The 17,392-nt window shown below is 33.8% G+C and overlaps 1 protein-coding gene and 1 non-coding gene across 2 annotated transcripts in view; one reads left to right on the forward strand and one right to left on the reverse strand.

Moving 5' to 3' along the window:
• Positions 1 to 1,885: 1,885 nt before the first annotated feature.
• Positions 1,886 to 17,392, reverse strand: part of Cand1 (cullin associated and neddylation dissociated 1) — a 37,297-nt gene continuing 21,790 nt past the window's right edge. The window contains exons 8-15 of the mRNA XM_042699028.1: positions 15,301 to 15,593; positions 12,509 to 12,650; positions 10,442 to 11,935; positions 9,416 to 9,511; positions 6,652 to 6,821; positions 6,407 to 6,571; positions 4,984 to 5,091; positions 1,886 to 2,461 (exon numbers count right to left, since the gene is read on the reverse strand). Of these exons, the coding sequence (XP_042554962.1) occupies positions 2,237 to 2,461; positions 4,984 to 5,091; positions 6,407 to 6,571; positions 6,652 to 6,821; positions 9,416 to 9,511; positions 10,442 to 11,935; positions 12,509 to 12,650; positions 15,301 to 15,593 (2,693 nt within the window). The 3' untranslated portion in view covers positions 1,886 to 2,236. The remainder of the gene's footprint in view (positions 2,462 to 4,983; positions 5,092 to 6,406; positions 6,572 to 6,651; positions 6,822 to 9,415; positions 9,512 to 10,441; positions 11,936 to 12,508; positions 12,651 to 15,300; positions 15,594 to 17,392) is intronic.
• Positions 13,216 to 13,320, forward strand: LOC122124425. Its single transcript, XR_006150542.1, has one exon. It is a non-coding gene; the product is annotated as a U6 spliceosomal RNA (small nuclear RNA).

Here is a 17,392-nt window from a genome sequence, read left to right on the forward strand (position 1 = left end):
ACCTCCATGTGGAGAATTGCTAAGCCTAACTTTTTAACATTTCCAGTAACCAATAAACGTGAAAGAGCATGTCTAGACTCCACACCATGTCACTTCTACTCCAATATCACCACTAGAAATGTGGAGTTCACCAATATAACTCAGCACTTAAATTGTTAACATTCTTTACCAGTTTTGTTATGTATAAACATTAAATCCATAAAAGCAGTATGTGGTAAAGCACAGAGAGGCTTGGGGAAAGTGCCCAGGCCCTGAGATTAAGCCCCAGGACTGGCCAAAAAAAAAAAGAATTGGCTTGGAAGACTCAAAACAAAACAAGAAGAACAAAACCCATAACATGTATCTTAGATATCAAAAACAAGGGAAAAATCTGATAAAAGTATTTGAATTTAACTTTAGGAAATTTTAAGATTCATAAAACATACATGTCAGTCTCCTATTCAGTCCTAGAGCCTGCAGTATTGTAATTTATTGTAAAACCATGTAATCCCCCAAATTAAATATATCCACAACATCTATACCACAGTAATGCATTGTACATAATAACATCTCAAAATAAATTTCATTACAGTTTTATGCAAATTATGGTATAAGATTATCACCTGCCATATTCTGAAATAGAACTAAACTTCTGGTATGGTTCCATGTCAATATATCAATCAATCAAAATCTTCACTAGTAACAATGTCATCTGAATTGTTATCTGCACATTCAAATCAAGCAGTTACTCTAATAACTACAGAATGTATCAGTTAAAACCAATGCATATTTGAGATTTTAAGCATGTATTGGAATATAGCAGGAAAAGTATTTCTAATTCACAGTTTCAAAAACAAAGGGTACACTTTTCAAACATCTGTTCGAAAATTGTTCACTCAATTTAACAACTGCCTCCTTCAATACTTATAAACTGTTTGCACAGCATTAAGTCTTTTATTTCAGAAATTATTTCTTACTGTTACAGGAGCACCACAAATTTGAAGGAAGAGGCTACAGTGTGAAATGAGCTCACTGAAAGGTACGTTAAATAAAATTCCTACTACAATAGAAGGTACTGCAAAAGCTTTGTTCCCCCAGTACATATCCCTTAATCAGGAAAAGTAGTTAATACTTACCAAATACAATAAGTAAATTAGGTCTACAAGAAATGGGGAAAAAAAGATCTAACTCAACTAAATGAAAATACTATTAGCTAACAAACTTGTGATAGCCGGCTTCAGAAATTTCCTAATAACAAAATTTTAAAAAAAAGTATACATGGTATTTGTGTCCTTTAATAATGAATGTAGACATCTAACAATAAAAGAACTATTTTGCCTTAAGAATTTCTAGGTGGGAACATACATACATAAATGGGTAACGAAAAAAAACTGAGTACTTAAATATACAAATTTTAAATGTATAAGAAAATTTGTAATAGAAAAAAAGTGGCAAATTACTGCGTCTTGATTTGCTGAAAACATCTGCAAATTCACACGAGCATTAAGAAAACCAAAGTTTCAAAAATTTACTCCTCTCTCCAGGTTGTGTTTTCTGTGCAAAAATAAATATCTGAAAATTACACTAATACTTTTTAATTTAACTCTTGTATTATGAATAATCTGCACATGCTGTTTTAAAGACAATACATACTTGTAAACTTGCTCATGCAAAATTAGTGTTTGCAATAGGGCTATGTAAATCCTTATACTTAGAAAATGATACCTCGGTTATCTTTTTGAAACTACCAACCCCTCTGAAATATAACCAATCTTATATGGATATTCTCATCTGCCAGCTAAAAATGAATTACGTTGCTGAAAAGTTATATAAGAAAAAGGAACATGGTTTTTGTCTTGCCAGTAGTTTTGATTTTTTAAATGAGAAAAGTTATAAAACAAAGAAATTCATGGTCACAAAATTTTAACATTTTAATCCTAAATATTACAGGGTAAATAGATACTGGACCCTATCTCCACATTCCATAAATCCTACCTTTTAGTTTCCATTTTAAATGTTGTCCTAACCACTAAAACAATAGTGGCTTTACAACCTCTGGATTATGGAAATACATATATTTCTGAAATAAATGCTACAAAAACAATGGAAGAAAGCTGAACAAACTGTCTCCATGAAAGGAAAAAAAAAAGTGGAACATTTTGAAGTTTTTAGACACTTCTCTTTCCATGTCTTATGATTAACTTGTCAATTCAGTGCATTGTATGGTCAAATGTAATGGTCCCCATAGAATGAACATCTAACTAGTGTCCATTGATTCCAAATTAGTAGATGATGAATCTTTTTGGATACTTTCAAAGATGGCTGCCAGCTCAGGATTAGAACTGATCTGTGACTGGAATTCACTCATCAGTGGACTCTTCTCTGCTTCTGGAATGGTTAGCAGTGCTGCTACTGCTCTCATGGCAGATCGCTTTAATTCATCTTGTTTCTCAAACTCCTGCTTTACAGAGTTTGCCTTTACCTGTAATAAAGAAAAAACTTAAGATTATATGCTATAAAAGACAGTTCTATTATTAACAAAATTTAAGACATAAGCACAAATAAAAGATAATTACTTATTCTCTTTTAGATTCAAACAGAACTCTACATTCTATCCCAGTAGCTGTCTCACTCTTTTAAGGGACTCATATACACAAAGCACTGTCAAAAGGTGAAAATTCTGGCCACATAGTTTAAACAAAATAGAGTTGTGTCTCAATGTCTTATCTCATTAGCTAGTCCTACTTGAGCTAATACCAAAAAACTATGTCTCTTGGCTACTCTATTATTCACTATTTTTCCAACAGTATTTCCACACCTTTATTCATGTAGTTATTAGGTATACAAAGTGCTATTTCATCTTTTGGTCTAAAATAATATCCCAATTTCCAAAAATTCATTTAAAAAAAGATCACTTTCCTAAGCTATGATTCTTTCACTAGCCAGAATCATAGAACCTTAATAACTCCTCTTATTTTCATGTCCCTTTTTAGTTCACTAAATTCTACATACATACAAGATAAAAGCTCATTTCACTTAACATATCTCCAGTCCTATTTTTCTGAAAGTGACATAATTTCATTCTTCATTATAAGTGAATAAAACTCCACTGTGCAGGTAATTTCTTTATGCATTTATCCACTGATGAATATAATTTTGCTATTATGAAAAATGCCACAAACATGGGTACACAGTTATCTTTATTATAAACTGACTCTGATTCTTTCAGATATATACCTAGAATTGGTATTGCTGAATTACATAGTAGTTTGTTTTTGTTGGTCGTGGGGCCTGAACTCTGGGCCTGGGTGTTGTCCCTCAGCTCTTCAGCTCAAGGTTAGCATTCTACCACTTGAGCCACAGCACCATTTCCGGCTCTTTTTGCTTATGTGGCGCTCAGGAATCGAGTCCAGGGCCTCATGCATGCAAGGCAAGCACTCTATCACTGAGCTACCTTCCCAGCCCCTACATAGTAGTTTTGTTTTTAATTTTTTGAAACCACACTGGTTTCTTATTTACATTTCCAAGAACAGTTTAATTTTCCCCCTGTATTCTATTTTTTTTCCCTTCCTTCCCTCTTTTCCTTCCACATATGCATTCCCATTGCTTCACCTCCTAGCCTTTTTCCATCTTCCCATCTCTTAACTTGTCTTTTCCTAGTTTCTCTTCTTTTCTCTGTCCCTCTGTATTTGGGAGTGAACTCAGGACTTTAAGCATTCTAGGTAACTACTCTACCAATTGAATAAGGTGAATTCTTTTTGTTTTTTTAGACAGGGTCTCTAGCTTTTGCCAGCCTCACACTTCAACCTTCCCATTTTTGCCTATACGCCATGCCCAACTCTTTTTTGATACTGTTTTGCTAATAACTGACCTGCCCTCAAACAACAACACTCCTAAGCTGCTGGGATCACAGGCATATGCCATCATGTCTAGCCTTGTTTTTATTTTCTTTATGACTGCCATTCTGAGTTGATTTTGGTACATCATGAGAAACAGATCTAGTTTCACTCTTCTGCAATGGTTGAAGAGGCTGTTGAGTCTTTACTTCAATGTTCTTGAGTATGCTTCATGGTCTTACTTTGGGTCTGTACTCTATAAATGATCTGTACGTCTGTTTTATGGCAGTACCAGGCTGGTTTATGAGGTTATTGTGAATGAGATTATTTTCCTAATTTCTTCATTGGCCAGTTCATCATTGGTGCATGAAAAAGCTACTGGTGTCACGTTCATTCTATATTCCTAACCTAACAAATAACCTAATGACACAACTAAAGCTCTAAGCAAAACAAGAACAAGCCAAACCCAAAAATCAAGAATAAAAACAAGAGATCAGAGCTGAAACTAATAAAACTGGAGACCAAAAACACATATATACATAAAATGGATCAAACAATGAGCTTGTTCTTTAAAAATATAAACCATTAGTCATACTAATCAAGAGATAATAGACCCAAACTAGGAAAAAAATTAGAGATGAGCAAAATGAGATAACAGGTATCACTGAAATTCAGAGCACCATGAAGGATTATTGTTCCTAATGCTATTTCAGTGAATTAAGCAATCTAGAAAAACAAACAAGGATATAAATGATCTACACAGATCTATAGAGCAGTGATATTAAAACAATAATAATCTCAAGGACCAGACTGGGTTCACTGCTGAATTCTACCAGACCACTAAAGGACCAACACTAATATGCCTCAAAATAGAAACAGAATAAAATAGCAAAGGAAGGTACTGGCATAATTAAAGCTGACAAACTAGAAGAAAACAATTAAAACTAGAAATCTTGCATTTAAAAAAGTTACACCAGGAAAAAAAAAGGTTTTGTTTTGTAGAAATTTTAATTTTAAATGAGAGAATTTATGATACAAAAATAATTTATGATCACAAAATTTTAACAGTTTATCCTAAATATTACAGGGTAACAAGATACTGGACTCTCTCCATACTCCAAAATATCCTACACTAAGTTCAGCCTAATAGATACCTATCAATAATTACCTTAGTTGTACATGTGGCACGTAATGGCTCAACAAGTCGGTCCAATCTCTGTAGTACTGCACTTGGACAAAGGGTAGAAAGTCGCACCAACATTAAAAATGTTAGCATCTATTAGAAATAGAGAACACAAAATTTATACTTAATGACATTCTATAGACAAAATCCCAATTTCTGACAATCTTTCAACAGAAACATGACTAACATTCAAACTATATAATTTCATTTTCCTATAATCTGCCATTCAGAATCACATAGATATAGTTCAGCCTGAAGTTCAAGTAAGTTGTAGAGAGATCCAACTATCCTGAACCTAAAATACAAAACTAGAAAACTGATTTTCTATCTTTGCTGTACTTTAAAATCAGCAAGGAAGCTTTTGGAACATACCCATTCCTCAAACTCCATCCTCCTAATTTTATTTAACCTATCAGGAGAGGGCTTAAAAAGCTCATGCACATACCACAATTGAAATTCAATGAACTAGAAAACTGTCAAATTGGAAGAAAAGCTAAATTTCCACTATTTTAGTAGATCTATATTAGACTACAGATAATCCTTTTTCTCTTACACTATTTATGGAATTATTTTAGCTTTGGGGGGAATACACCATTAAATGTTAGGGGATTCAGCTGCTACCATCTTATAAAAGATAAAATTGTACAATGGCATAATTACTACCATTTTTGTTCTGCGTGGTTGAAGGTACTACAGGAATAGTAGATAAAAAAGACATGCATAACACACACACACACACACACACACACACACACACACACACACACACACACACACACACATTTAATCTTCTAAATCACCCTTACTGTCCATATTTAAAATGGAGAAAAGATAAAAAGCAAGTAAGTGTGATAAGCAAAACCTATGCTCAATCTACAAAGCAGTACGATTCTTAAGCTGTTTTTACAAATTGCAGAACAGTTTTTCCATACTGACCTCTAACAAAATTCTTGATATTAAAAATCAAATTACCTCATCAGGTAAACAAAATATGTTACCATTCAGACCACCTCCAAATATAGCCTAAGAAAATTAATCAAGAGAGTACAAGCAAACTAGGAAATTCCATGGGTACCAACTACAGTTCAATATGGAGTTATGCTTTGAACAGCAAAATCTGACTGGACTATTAAAACTTTTGAAGAAAAGAATACGTGCAGGAACTATGCACTTAAGCAAGCTGGCACAGCATTTCTTGTCCACTTCTACTACCTCCTTTAATAAAAAGAATTGGATTTTTATGTCCATTTCCATCACTACAGCTCTCTATTGCTTCTTCTACTACTTTATAAAATTCTTACTGAAATATTGATAAATCAGTTTTCCTCTTACACACAAGTAAATTACAGGGGCAAAGCTGCTACAGTTAGGCCTTGTAAAACATTCTATAAAGTCACAAATGTCTTACCTTAATATCATAATGGTCCTTCAAACCATCTTCAACATGGTTTAGAAATTCAAAGATATCTAGTCTATCAAGACAACTATCTAGAAGTGTATACATACACTCAAAAGCTGCCTTTCTAATATCCAGACCATCATCAACTGTGTGTTTAAATGGACCCATTTCTACCTGTTAAAACAGAAAGGTATATATAAACATGGCATTTAAAAGTAAAACACAAACTTAGATTAACAGTGTAATTAAGTTACCTCTCTGATAAGTTCCTTTCTAACTTTTGTTTCATTATAAAGATGTGGAAGAACAGTATCCAAAAGATCCCTTATTAATGATGGCTTGTTATGTGCTGCTGAATTGAATGTAACCAAAGCTACCCTTCTCACATTCAAATCTGGGTCTTCCAAAGTTTTTAGGAAATCACCTGAGGAAAAGCAATATACAATTATGGTGAATTGAAAATATACCCAATATATTTTCTAAATTGGTTTAGCTTATTCTTGATGGTGTCACTGTTATGTCATGGACAAACCTGATGAACTAAGTGAATTATGTAAGTTTATTTTGGTAGCAAAGAAACTATCAATACATTTTCAACTGATAATCCTTTCTCAGCATCTGTAAATCCAGAGGTTATAGAAGGACAGTCTCTAAAGCTCTCAATGTTACTTTTATAGATACTTTATGAAGAGGTGGGCTGAACAGAAAAGTGATATAGGCAGTAGCCAAAAAGATTAGTAACTTTTAAGAATCTCCTTATACCTCATTCCTATAGTTAAATCAACAGTAACACAAAATTTTAAAGCTGAGAATGTGGCTCATGTTTGTAATCCCAACTACATAGGAGAGGTCTTATAGAAAGATTATAGTCCAAAGCCTGTATAGGCAAAAGCACAGACCTTACCTGAAAAATAAACTAAAACAAAAGTTAGGAGTAGAGAGTAAGTGGCAGTGTATTTGTTTAGCAAGCACAAGATCCTGAGTTCAAACTCCAACTGCCAAAACAATTTAAAAATTTTTTAAATTACATTCAAAGTAAGATTAACAGGTAAGGACAGAAGACTTTGCTTAATAGAGGTGGAAAAACAAGTATACCATTTCAACAAATCACAAAGAGAAATGTGCCTTCAAAGGCTCTATTTTATTTGTATCTTCCCTGAGAAATACATGAATTACTTAGAGCAAAAGAGAATTACATGAACAAACTAAAACTTAAAAAGGACCAACAAGCAAGGTGGCATCTTGCTACTTTAAAACAGATTTTTTTACAAATCTGCTAATTTACAAATGTGGAGAAATTAAAATGCATGTCTTTGAAGTCACAAAGACAGTGATTCATATTTTTATTACGTGTATAACTTTCACAATCAATTATTTGGGAATTATACTTAAGACCTACTGAGGAGAATAAATAGCAATGTATACTGTTGATACAGTATCTGACACATACTAGGTACATAATTATTTTTCATTACATGATCTATTCTGAAGATTCTTTTAGAACAGACAAGAAAACGAAGAAGCAGTGACAAAAGTCTTGAGTATCCATCTGAATCAAAGCAAGCTGACCAAAGGAAAGAGACCTCAGACACTGTGTATTCATAAATGCACTGCATAATTATAACCAGGAAAGTTCCAACATTGATTTAAAAGAATGTAGATAACAAAACAACTTCAAACTTAAGTTTAATGTACCACACTAATTCAGTAGACAGTTTTGTATGCATAATTTCTAAACTGGTAGATTAGAAAACTAATTAGAATATCTGTGTATTCATAAATGCACTGCATAATTATAACCAGGAAAGTTCCAACATTGATTTAAAAGAATGTAGATAACAAAACAACTTCAAACTTAAGTTTAATGTACCACACTAATTCAGTAGACAGTTTTGTATGCATAATTTCTAAACTGGTAGATTAGAAAACTAATTAGAATATCTGCATTCAGTAAAGCATCTGAAATGTAAAATGGTGTCACAGACTACACCAATTCCAATTCCTTAGTCCTGGAATTTGTTTTTTAAAAGAAGTTCTTCAGTGATTGTCATGTTCAAATGAACCAATTCAAAATGATAATTCAACCAGAAAGATTACCACCTGACTAAATATACATTGACCGTATGCACATTGACCATCCAGTTTTGAAAGATGTTTCTCTAGGAATGGGGCACAGGTCTCTTTGTTTCTTCTTGCACAATACAAAAATGTTCATATATTTTAGAAAAAAATTGATAAAAGCAGAACAGAGGCAAGCATTTAATGATATATAATTTATTATTTTTCTTTTCCAGAACACTGCAAAATGGCATGGAGCTATAAAGCTTCTTAGTTATGTCCCTCTAGTTTCTCCCTGGTACTTCCATTCTCCTATCCTTAGGAAACCACCAAACTAACTTCTAAAAGTTTGATTCCTACCAACTCTAGAGAAACCAATGATAACAATAAAATACAGGGTATTGTAAAGTATCAGTAATCCTAGGGGCTAATTCCTGTCTTTACAGATAGAGATACTCTATAGACTTTCTTGGATATCTCATCTTTCTTCTTTTGGGAATTATTGTATCTTAACTTTATCTTCTTTGGCTCTAACTTATGAGACCATTTCCATAGACCTTGGGAGCTAGAGGGTTAAAAACAGCGATGGAAAATCTAGGGCCTAATAGCACAATTTATTTTCATCTGAGAAGAAAAGTTCTGACTAGTTTGTTAGATCTAAGATCTTTTCATTTTATTCATAAGAGTTATCTTGGGTCATCTTCAAAATATGATGGTCAGGTATGTTGTTTCTAAAGATATGCTTTGTACTTAGTAGTTTTAGTTCTTTGCAAAATCATCTGATAATAAATTTCAAACTAAGCAAATATATACTAATGTAGTTTGCTAATGTCATAAGACATACATATCAATATATCTTTAATGACATAATTACTCTATTTCAACTCCCTGGTAATAATTATGATTCTCATGGTCAAAACTCTCCCAAACAGTTAATCAGAACATTTATCTTTAACTCACCTATACAGTTCTTTAATAGTGGATCAATAGGTTGAGGATGATCAGAAATGGTAAATTTCACAGCTGTAACAACTGAGCTTCGAGCATATGATGAGCCTAATTAAAAATAAGTTGTAAGTCTGTTGGTATATGCTTTTCCAACGACCACAAAATGATTTCAACCATGGCACATAATACCAAATCTCTTTGGTCAAACAGGCTACTTTTATAATACTCAGTCTACAAAAGGAGCAAAGTTTACTAATGCCTACCTAGCAGTCCAAGTCCCAAGGTCAAACCCTAGTACCATAAATTAAAAACAAATTCCAATAGATTTCAAAAGCATTAACTTCTGTGAAAGAGAAAACCAAGCAGCAATGGAAGATGTTAAATCCATATACAACTTATAAAATTTTCTTTATATTAAAAAAAATATTTAAGAATAGCAATGACACCTTTTTCATTTTAATAGGATCAACACTGGTAAATCCAGAGGAGATAGAGAAGAGAGATGAGAGAAGAGAGAGAGAGAGAGATTTGCTGATATAGGGTTTGTTCTCAGGGTTTTCCCCTCTAGCTTTTCTTTCTTCTGCTTGCAGTTGGTACTCTACCATTTTAGCCATGCTTCTAATTCGTTTCTGCTGGTTAAGTGGAGACAAGAATCTCCTGAATTTCTTTGCTCTAGCTGGCTTCCAACAGATTCTCTGTATCTTTCTTAGTATCTCTCATTGGAACTATTTTCCCCACTTTTAATATAATCATTATCAGCAAGCTCTTTACAGTGGATTATTCAGGAGATTTTTGGATGTTAAAAAAACAGCAACATTAGAATGTGTCAGCACAAGGAATTAGATCACTTGTTAAAGTTTAACCTAATTACAATATCCCTCTAAACAACAAAATGTCTTGAATACAGATCTACATTTTAACACTTTTTCAGCATATATTTAGCTTTTACGTATAAAAAAAGACCACCCTTTTAGAAGCTATCTTTCAAGGTAACAAATTAACAATAACACTTTTAAATAAGAAAATCTAGATACCCACCTGATATCAAATACCCCTTAAGCCGTGGAAGAAGAGTTTCTGGATCAATTAAAGTGAGTTTTCCTAGACATTCAGCAACAACATTTCTGGTACCTTCTTCTGCACACTCACAGTGCTTTAGTAATAAGGCCCAGATGTTTTCCACATATGGTTTAAGGCCCACCACTGATGCAGAGCTAATAATTTCTTTCAAAGAATGAAGCAGAAGATACTGCCGTTTGGGTTGACTGGTTATTTCTTGTAAGACAAATGGTAGGTATTCAGGAAGGTTGCCCACACTAATGCTGCCTAATGCATAGGATGCAGCTGATTTCACTTCTTCACTAGGAGATGAGAAAGCTTCTAGTATTACAGATTTTAGTTCCAATTGCCCACTTAGGTCAATATGATGCCCAACCTCTCCAAGAGAAAGGAGAGCTAAGAGGCGAATAGAATCTGTTGACCTTGAGTTCTTGACATCTTGAATAAACTGACCTACTACAGCTGGGCCTTCTTTAGGGCATGCTCGAGTAAGGGCAGCTACACATTTGGCAATGGAATAATAAGACTGCTTATGAGTAAGCGCTGTGCTCTGGGAGTAAACTGGACCAGTCAGCATGCGCAACAAATCCATGTATCCTAGATTATTTGTTCCAGTGACAACCAGAGCTTGGAAAAAGTCTAGCATGGCACTAAGAGCTCCCCCTTGCAATAAGGGGGATCTCACAAGTCCAATAAGTTCATTGAGAATAGATCCACTTATCTTTGAAAGGGAAGAGGGATATACTTTTGCCAGGGTAGTAAGAAAACTAATAGCCATCTGTGAGACATGCATATCACTTTCACTGATAAGAGGTGGGAGCTCATCTAGAACTGCATCAATCATGGCAGCTGTCAAGCTGTCACTATAGTTTTTAATTAGAATATCTAGGGCAGAAAGAGTACCCAGTTTCAAAGCTCTCTGGTTTTTTCTGAGGAATGAAGCAAGGATAGGAACCCCTTCTCCCAGCACAGGCCTCAAATCTATTTTCAAAGGTGACCCAGCAATCAGTGTCAATGCTTTCACTGTAGTTAATCGGGTAATTTCATTCTTTAGTCTCTCCAAGAAAATCTGGAGTGTATTAGGCAAGTCAGAACCCAAATTGTCTCCAAGGTTGCAAATAATCTGTCCCATACAGGAAATAGCCCTTTCCTTGACTTCCTGGTCAATGTCAGCTGCTTTTAACCTCTTAATGGTACAGGTAAATAGATCTTTGATGTAGGGAGTTGCATCAAACGAGGAAGGCTGATCTAAAGGCCGGATTACTTTGACAAGCTGTTGGGTAACAAGAAGGGCTTCTGATGTAATCTTGTAAAATGGGTCTCCAACACAAGCCACCACTGGAGAAACCAAAGCCTGAACATGAGGATGGAAGACTTGAGGAGAATGATTACAGAGGATTACATATAGGCAGGACAAAGCATCAATCTTCAAATTTGATGAGCTTGATTTATCATTCAGTGAGAAAATGATTCCTAAAATACCAACAAAAAAAAGTACTCATTTTTGTGTAGGCTTAATAAAAAAATTAAAAACCAACCCACAGAATATTCTTGAGGTTCCCACCCTTGTATTATCTCTAAGTAGTAAAATTTTATAATCTCTCTCTCTATAGTATGTGTGCCTGTCCTGAGCTTTTTTACTCAAGGCTAACACTCTACCACTTGAGTCAAACTCCACTTCCACCTTTTCTGGTGCTTAACTGAAGAGTGTCAAAAACATTCCTTCCCAGGCTGGCTTTGAACCCATGATTCTCAGATCTTAGCCTCCTGAGTAGTCAGGATTACAGGCATGAGGCACCAGTACTCTGCAATAATCTGTACTATATATTAAAACCAAAGACAGTTTGGGTATAAATTTTTAAATTTACATTTCAAGATAGTAAGATTAAAAAAAAATTAACTTTTTACTTGCAGATCCCTCACTTCACATGTACAAGATGGCTGTTCAAAGCTGTCACAAATATCCCCTCTTTAAGGGAAATAATTATGTTTCCCTAAGTATTAAAATAAAAAGTTCCCAAAGACACTGATTTTTTTCTTACATACCTGGTACAAGTACAGGAATATGTTGTGTCAGGGCTCCAGGTAATACATTTACCAGTTCAGTTAACATGTTAAAACAACATTGTCGGGTCTTCACACTTTTTTCTTTCATCTGTTTGTGCAGAGCTTTAACAATGTTGGGAACCTGTAAATATCACATACTCATTAGCTGGCTTTTCAATTGGTAGTTCCTCAATAAACAATGAATTATGGGGAATGAAGACAAAGGGAAGAACTGATCTTTTTAGGTTACATTTCATTTCTCTGCCAACAGGGATTTGTTAGATATGAGGCAAATTTGTTGAATGTTCTATCTATGTTCTCTTGTAACTGTAACAATTTTTTAAAGCTGTCATTAGCTTCCTACAGAGCAACTAAATAGTCTTATTAAACAAAATATTAGATATATAATAAGTCAAAGGCAGGAAAAAACTTATGGAAAAGTAACCATAAAATAGCCATGCCCCCCACCTACTTCTTGCTATTACAATAAAGGCAAAGTAAAATCACTTGGGGAATTTTTCTGATGTTTGGTTTGTCAGTAAAACTTACAATTTGCAAATCTAAAGATGCCAGGTTACAAATTGTGACTCTAAAATTCCCCAATAAAAAAGCAGAAAGAGATTAAGCACCCTATCTACCACCACATAGAAACAAACCATAACTGAACAATGATCTGAGAAGTAGGCACAAAAGAAATGATCTAATTCGTGCTTGCTTCGGCAGCACATAAACTAAAACTGGGATGACAGAGAAGATTAGCATGGCCCCTGCACAAGGATGACACGCAAACTTGTGAAGTGTCCCATATTTTTTGTATTTTATTATATTCAATTATTCCATCATAATTTAATGATTTCCTTATCATTGAGCATTTTTCCCTTAGTCTAAAGGATTTCAAAATAAATGTCCTTAAGTCATCACATGTGAATCTGTACTTATTTAGTGTTTTTCTAGACATTAGATTACTAAACTAGGATATATTAACATTTTATGATCTTAAATTCATATTGCCAATAAAACTTCCAGAACAGAAAAAAAAAAAAAAGAAAAAGAAAAATGGTTTATGGACAATGTTGTATTAAAATAAAATCTAAAAAGTTGTCATACCATAATTTTTATACAAATGTGGCAAAAGACTATAAGGAATGTGCAAAATTTAGGACTGTTTTGTGATAAGACTAAATCTTAATTTTTGTTTCCACTTTGCAAATGTCCCAGTTAATCACTGGAGTTTCTGCAGATCCTTAGTATCTGAAAAAAATAGCTGTCTTACTTGCAAGTGTTTTACCTGTACTTGAGGTGAATTTGGTCTGAATTCCAAAAAATGATGTTTATTTGCCTTTGTTATTTTCACCAAGAACAACTTGCATCTCTGTGTAAATACCTTTAGGTAGAGCTGCTACATTTAGCTAGTCACTAATTAAATTTCCTTGCATAAAATGAGCAATTCATTCAATAAATTCATATATTTTTCAAGAAAAAAAAAAGATGATCTAATTCTCTATAAAACTCAGAATTCCTAGTGATTCTACTAAATGTTTTGCATTCTATATACTTACTGCTTCTACTTTATCCCATTCACTTCTATATTTATTATTCAATGTTCAGTTATAATTAGGTTCTCAATTTATTTGCATTAATTGGAAACTAGATATAGTGTGTTACCTCTTCCTCCTATAGTTTAATCTCTTTCAACATCTGTTTCATAACCTATAAAAACAGATGTAAGATTGACAGAGCCCCCCCACCCAAAAGCTGGTATAAGAACTACATTATAAAGTAAGGAAATTCCCAGTATGTAGCAAATATTTAAAAAGAGCTATATAGTTTAATGTTTAGGATTTCATGGAAAAAATACCAGGTGAAAAACTAGTTATTTTAATAAGGGCGATGTGTCAAATATTTGCCATCTAGTAGGAAGTACATATACTGAAATTACACAGATCATTTTATCTTTTACTACCCTGGGTAAATATTTCTAAATTAACTCTTATTACAAATGAAAAAAGCAAGGTTTAATAAATGACTAAAAAACTTGTCTAAGACAACTCAACTAAATAGCATTAGAAACAAAGAGGACTCTATGACCCCACAGCTCCATTTGTATTACGACTCCTCCATTAGTATCAAAGATAAAGTTTTGCTGAGCCTTAAAAAAAAAAAATCAAGAATGCTTAGAGAAGAAAAGAAAAGAGAAATCAAAAGAGAAAAGAAGTGGAGTTGTGGCTCAAGTGGTAGAGTGCTAGCCTTGAGTAAAAAGAAAACCTCAGAAACATCACCCAGGCCGAGTTCAAACCTTAGGATTGGCTGGCACACACACACAAAAGAAAAAAAGCTTAAAAATTAAACAACTTACAGTGGATTAACAGCTATGTATATGTACCCCAGAATGTTGCACTTCTATAAGATATTCTGCAAGTCCTATTTTTCTTCTTGGTACCAGGATTTTGAACTTGGGACTTCAAGAACTCTATTACTTGAGACACACCACCAGTCTTTTTGTTTTACTGACTGTTCACACAGGCTTTCATTTCAGGCTTCCTGCTTAGCTGGCCTCAGCCTATCTATTCCTATCACTTATCTGGGATTACAGGCATAAAACACCACATTTGGCTTGTTCTTTTGAGACAAGATCTTACTTTTTGCCTTGAATCTTGATCTCCAATCTTGATGCCCCCCTCAAGCATTTGGGATTACAAGTGTGAGCTACTATACTTGACTTTTAAAACTCAGATTTTCACTTATAAGTAACTCTTCAAGTACCACATTTAAAATATTATTTAAAAACTGACCTGACTCTGAAGCATTGTTAAAGGTGTTTCTCCCTGTTCCATTGCATCAGGGTCACATAGCCAACTTTGTACAGGACGAGTTTGCTTCAAAAGAGAAAGGTAGGCATGAAAAACATCCGCCTTTACATTCTCTTCACGCTCTTTAAACCTGGATATCAGTGCCGGGGATACAGTCTTGTAGAATTCAGGAAGCATTTCATGCCTTGTGCTAACTACGGCATCCAGGCACTTAGCAGCTGCGCGTCTCACTTTCCAACTCATGTCATCATCATCACTGTATTCATCATCACTCCCTAAAGGAAAATTTTAATGTGAATAGGCTATTAATGATAGGGACAGTACATCACTGGATGCTGAGTAAATTGGTATTCTTAACCAAGACAGTTATTCTAACTTTTCATTAATACATACAGCAGTAGGCAGATTTAGAAAAAACTAGAATTTAAAACATATTCAGAGCTTGTTACTTACATAAGCTTAAAAAAAAAACTATGATTGCACTTTTAATATAATTTATTAATGCTTCTTATAGTCCTTGAAATAATTAACATATAAATCTTTAGAGTATAAATATGAAAACCACAAGTTTTTTAACCTTTGAGATAAAACTAAATCCAACAATAGGATTGTTTGAAATGAAGTATAAAATGAACTTATGGCTATAGATTACAACAGTTACAAATAGAGTAGTTAAAAATCCCCTTCTACACTAGCCATGAGCTGAGGAGTTCAGTGTCAATACCCAGGCCCAGAGTTCAGGCCCACAACTGGCCAAAAAAAAAAACCAGAAAAAATCCCCTTCTAGTTTTCTGAAGGGAGAAAGAATCCTAACATCAGCCTCATAACTAAATTTATTCATGTGCTATATTATTAGGGCAAATATGTCAATTTACAACCATTCACAATTTTGCCTGAAGAAACTATGCCCTTATTTACAGCAAGAAAATGCTGCCCACTTAACAACAGCCCGGGCTGTTTCCAAATGCTGGCTATTGTAGCCAGTAACCCATCCACAAACACTGAGGAACATTTTATGATATAGTCTTATCTAAGAATAGAGTAAACAATACTTCTGCATGTGTATCAAGAAAATGTGGCACACATGCACTCGTGCACATGTGCACACACAGTAGAATAGATCTTATAGATAAAATAGATTAAATTAATTCACCTTAGGACAATAGTAGGAAAACTCAATACAGGTAAAACTCAAGGCATTTGATTTACTCACCAAGACCTTTTTAGTAAAAGTTAAAAGATACTAACAAAATAGCCATTAAAAAGAAAGCATTTCCCCCACGGCAAGATAATACAAGCTGCATCCCCAAAATTAAGTTTTACTTAAAACAGGTTTTTAAAAAATTGTACCAAATGTCCTAAGACTCTACTTATTTAATGAGCCACAGTAACACCACAGTAGAAAGGCATTTGGTTACACTTAATCCATGTTAGTTATAAAGTATCTAAAGGACTTGGGTTTGTTATTTAGCATGCTGAACACTTTCAATGAACCTTCACTGGAAGGTATCTATAATACAAGCTCAGGTTTCTCTTTCTTCATTAATATACCAAATTTACAAGGTGCCTTCTGTGAGCCACACACAGTTCTGGGCACTAAACCAGTAAAGAGAAGAAAACTTTTAGTCTTCATGAAGATTGTATTCTTGCAATGAAAGATTAATTATAACACAATTAAGTATGATAAAGTTAAAATGCTATAAAAGAAAATAAGGGCATAAAATGTGAGAAAAAGCTCTGAGATGGTAGGGATATAAAAGAGTTATGATGTATAACCTTAAGATTATTTTTGACTAAGAATAATGAATATGTTCCATTCTAAGATGGAAAAGACTAAAGAATAAAGGGTGGGGGATAGAGTAAGGAAAGATAATTTAGATATCCAACCTGTAATATAAATTAAGCAGTCATATATAAACCTGGACTCACATGAAATATCTGAAAAGCAAAGGTAAGATATAAGCTACTACTAAGAACAGAGATAGTCTAAGCTTAGTGGTCAGAGGGATGAGTAACTAGCATAGAAAATCAAGGAGTAATCTTATTTTTTTAACATTTGGAAATAGCCCAGATG

Source organism: Dipodomys spectabilis, unplaced genomic scaffold, assembly GCF_019054845.1.
Source record: "Dipodomys spectabilis isolate Male_0828 unplaced genomic scaffold, ASM1905484v1 ptg000234l, whole genome shotgun sequence".
Taxonomy (NCBI): domain Eukaryota; kingdom Metazoa; phylum Chordata; class Mammalia; order Rodentia; family Heteromyidae; genus Dipodomys; species Dipodomys spectabilis.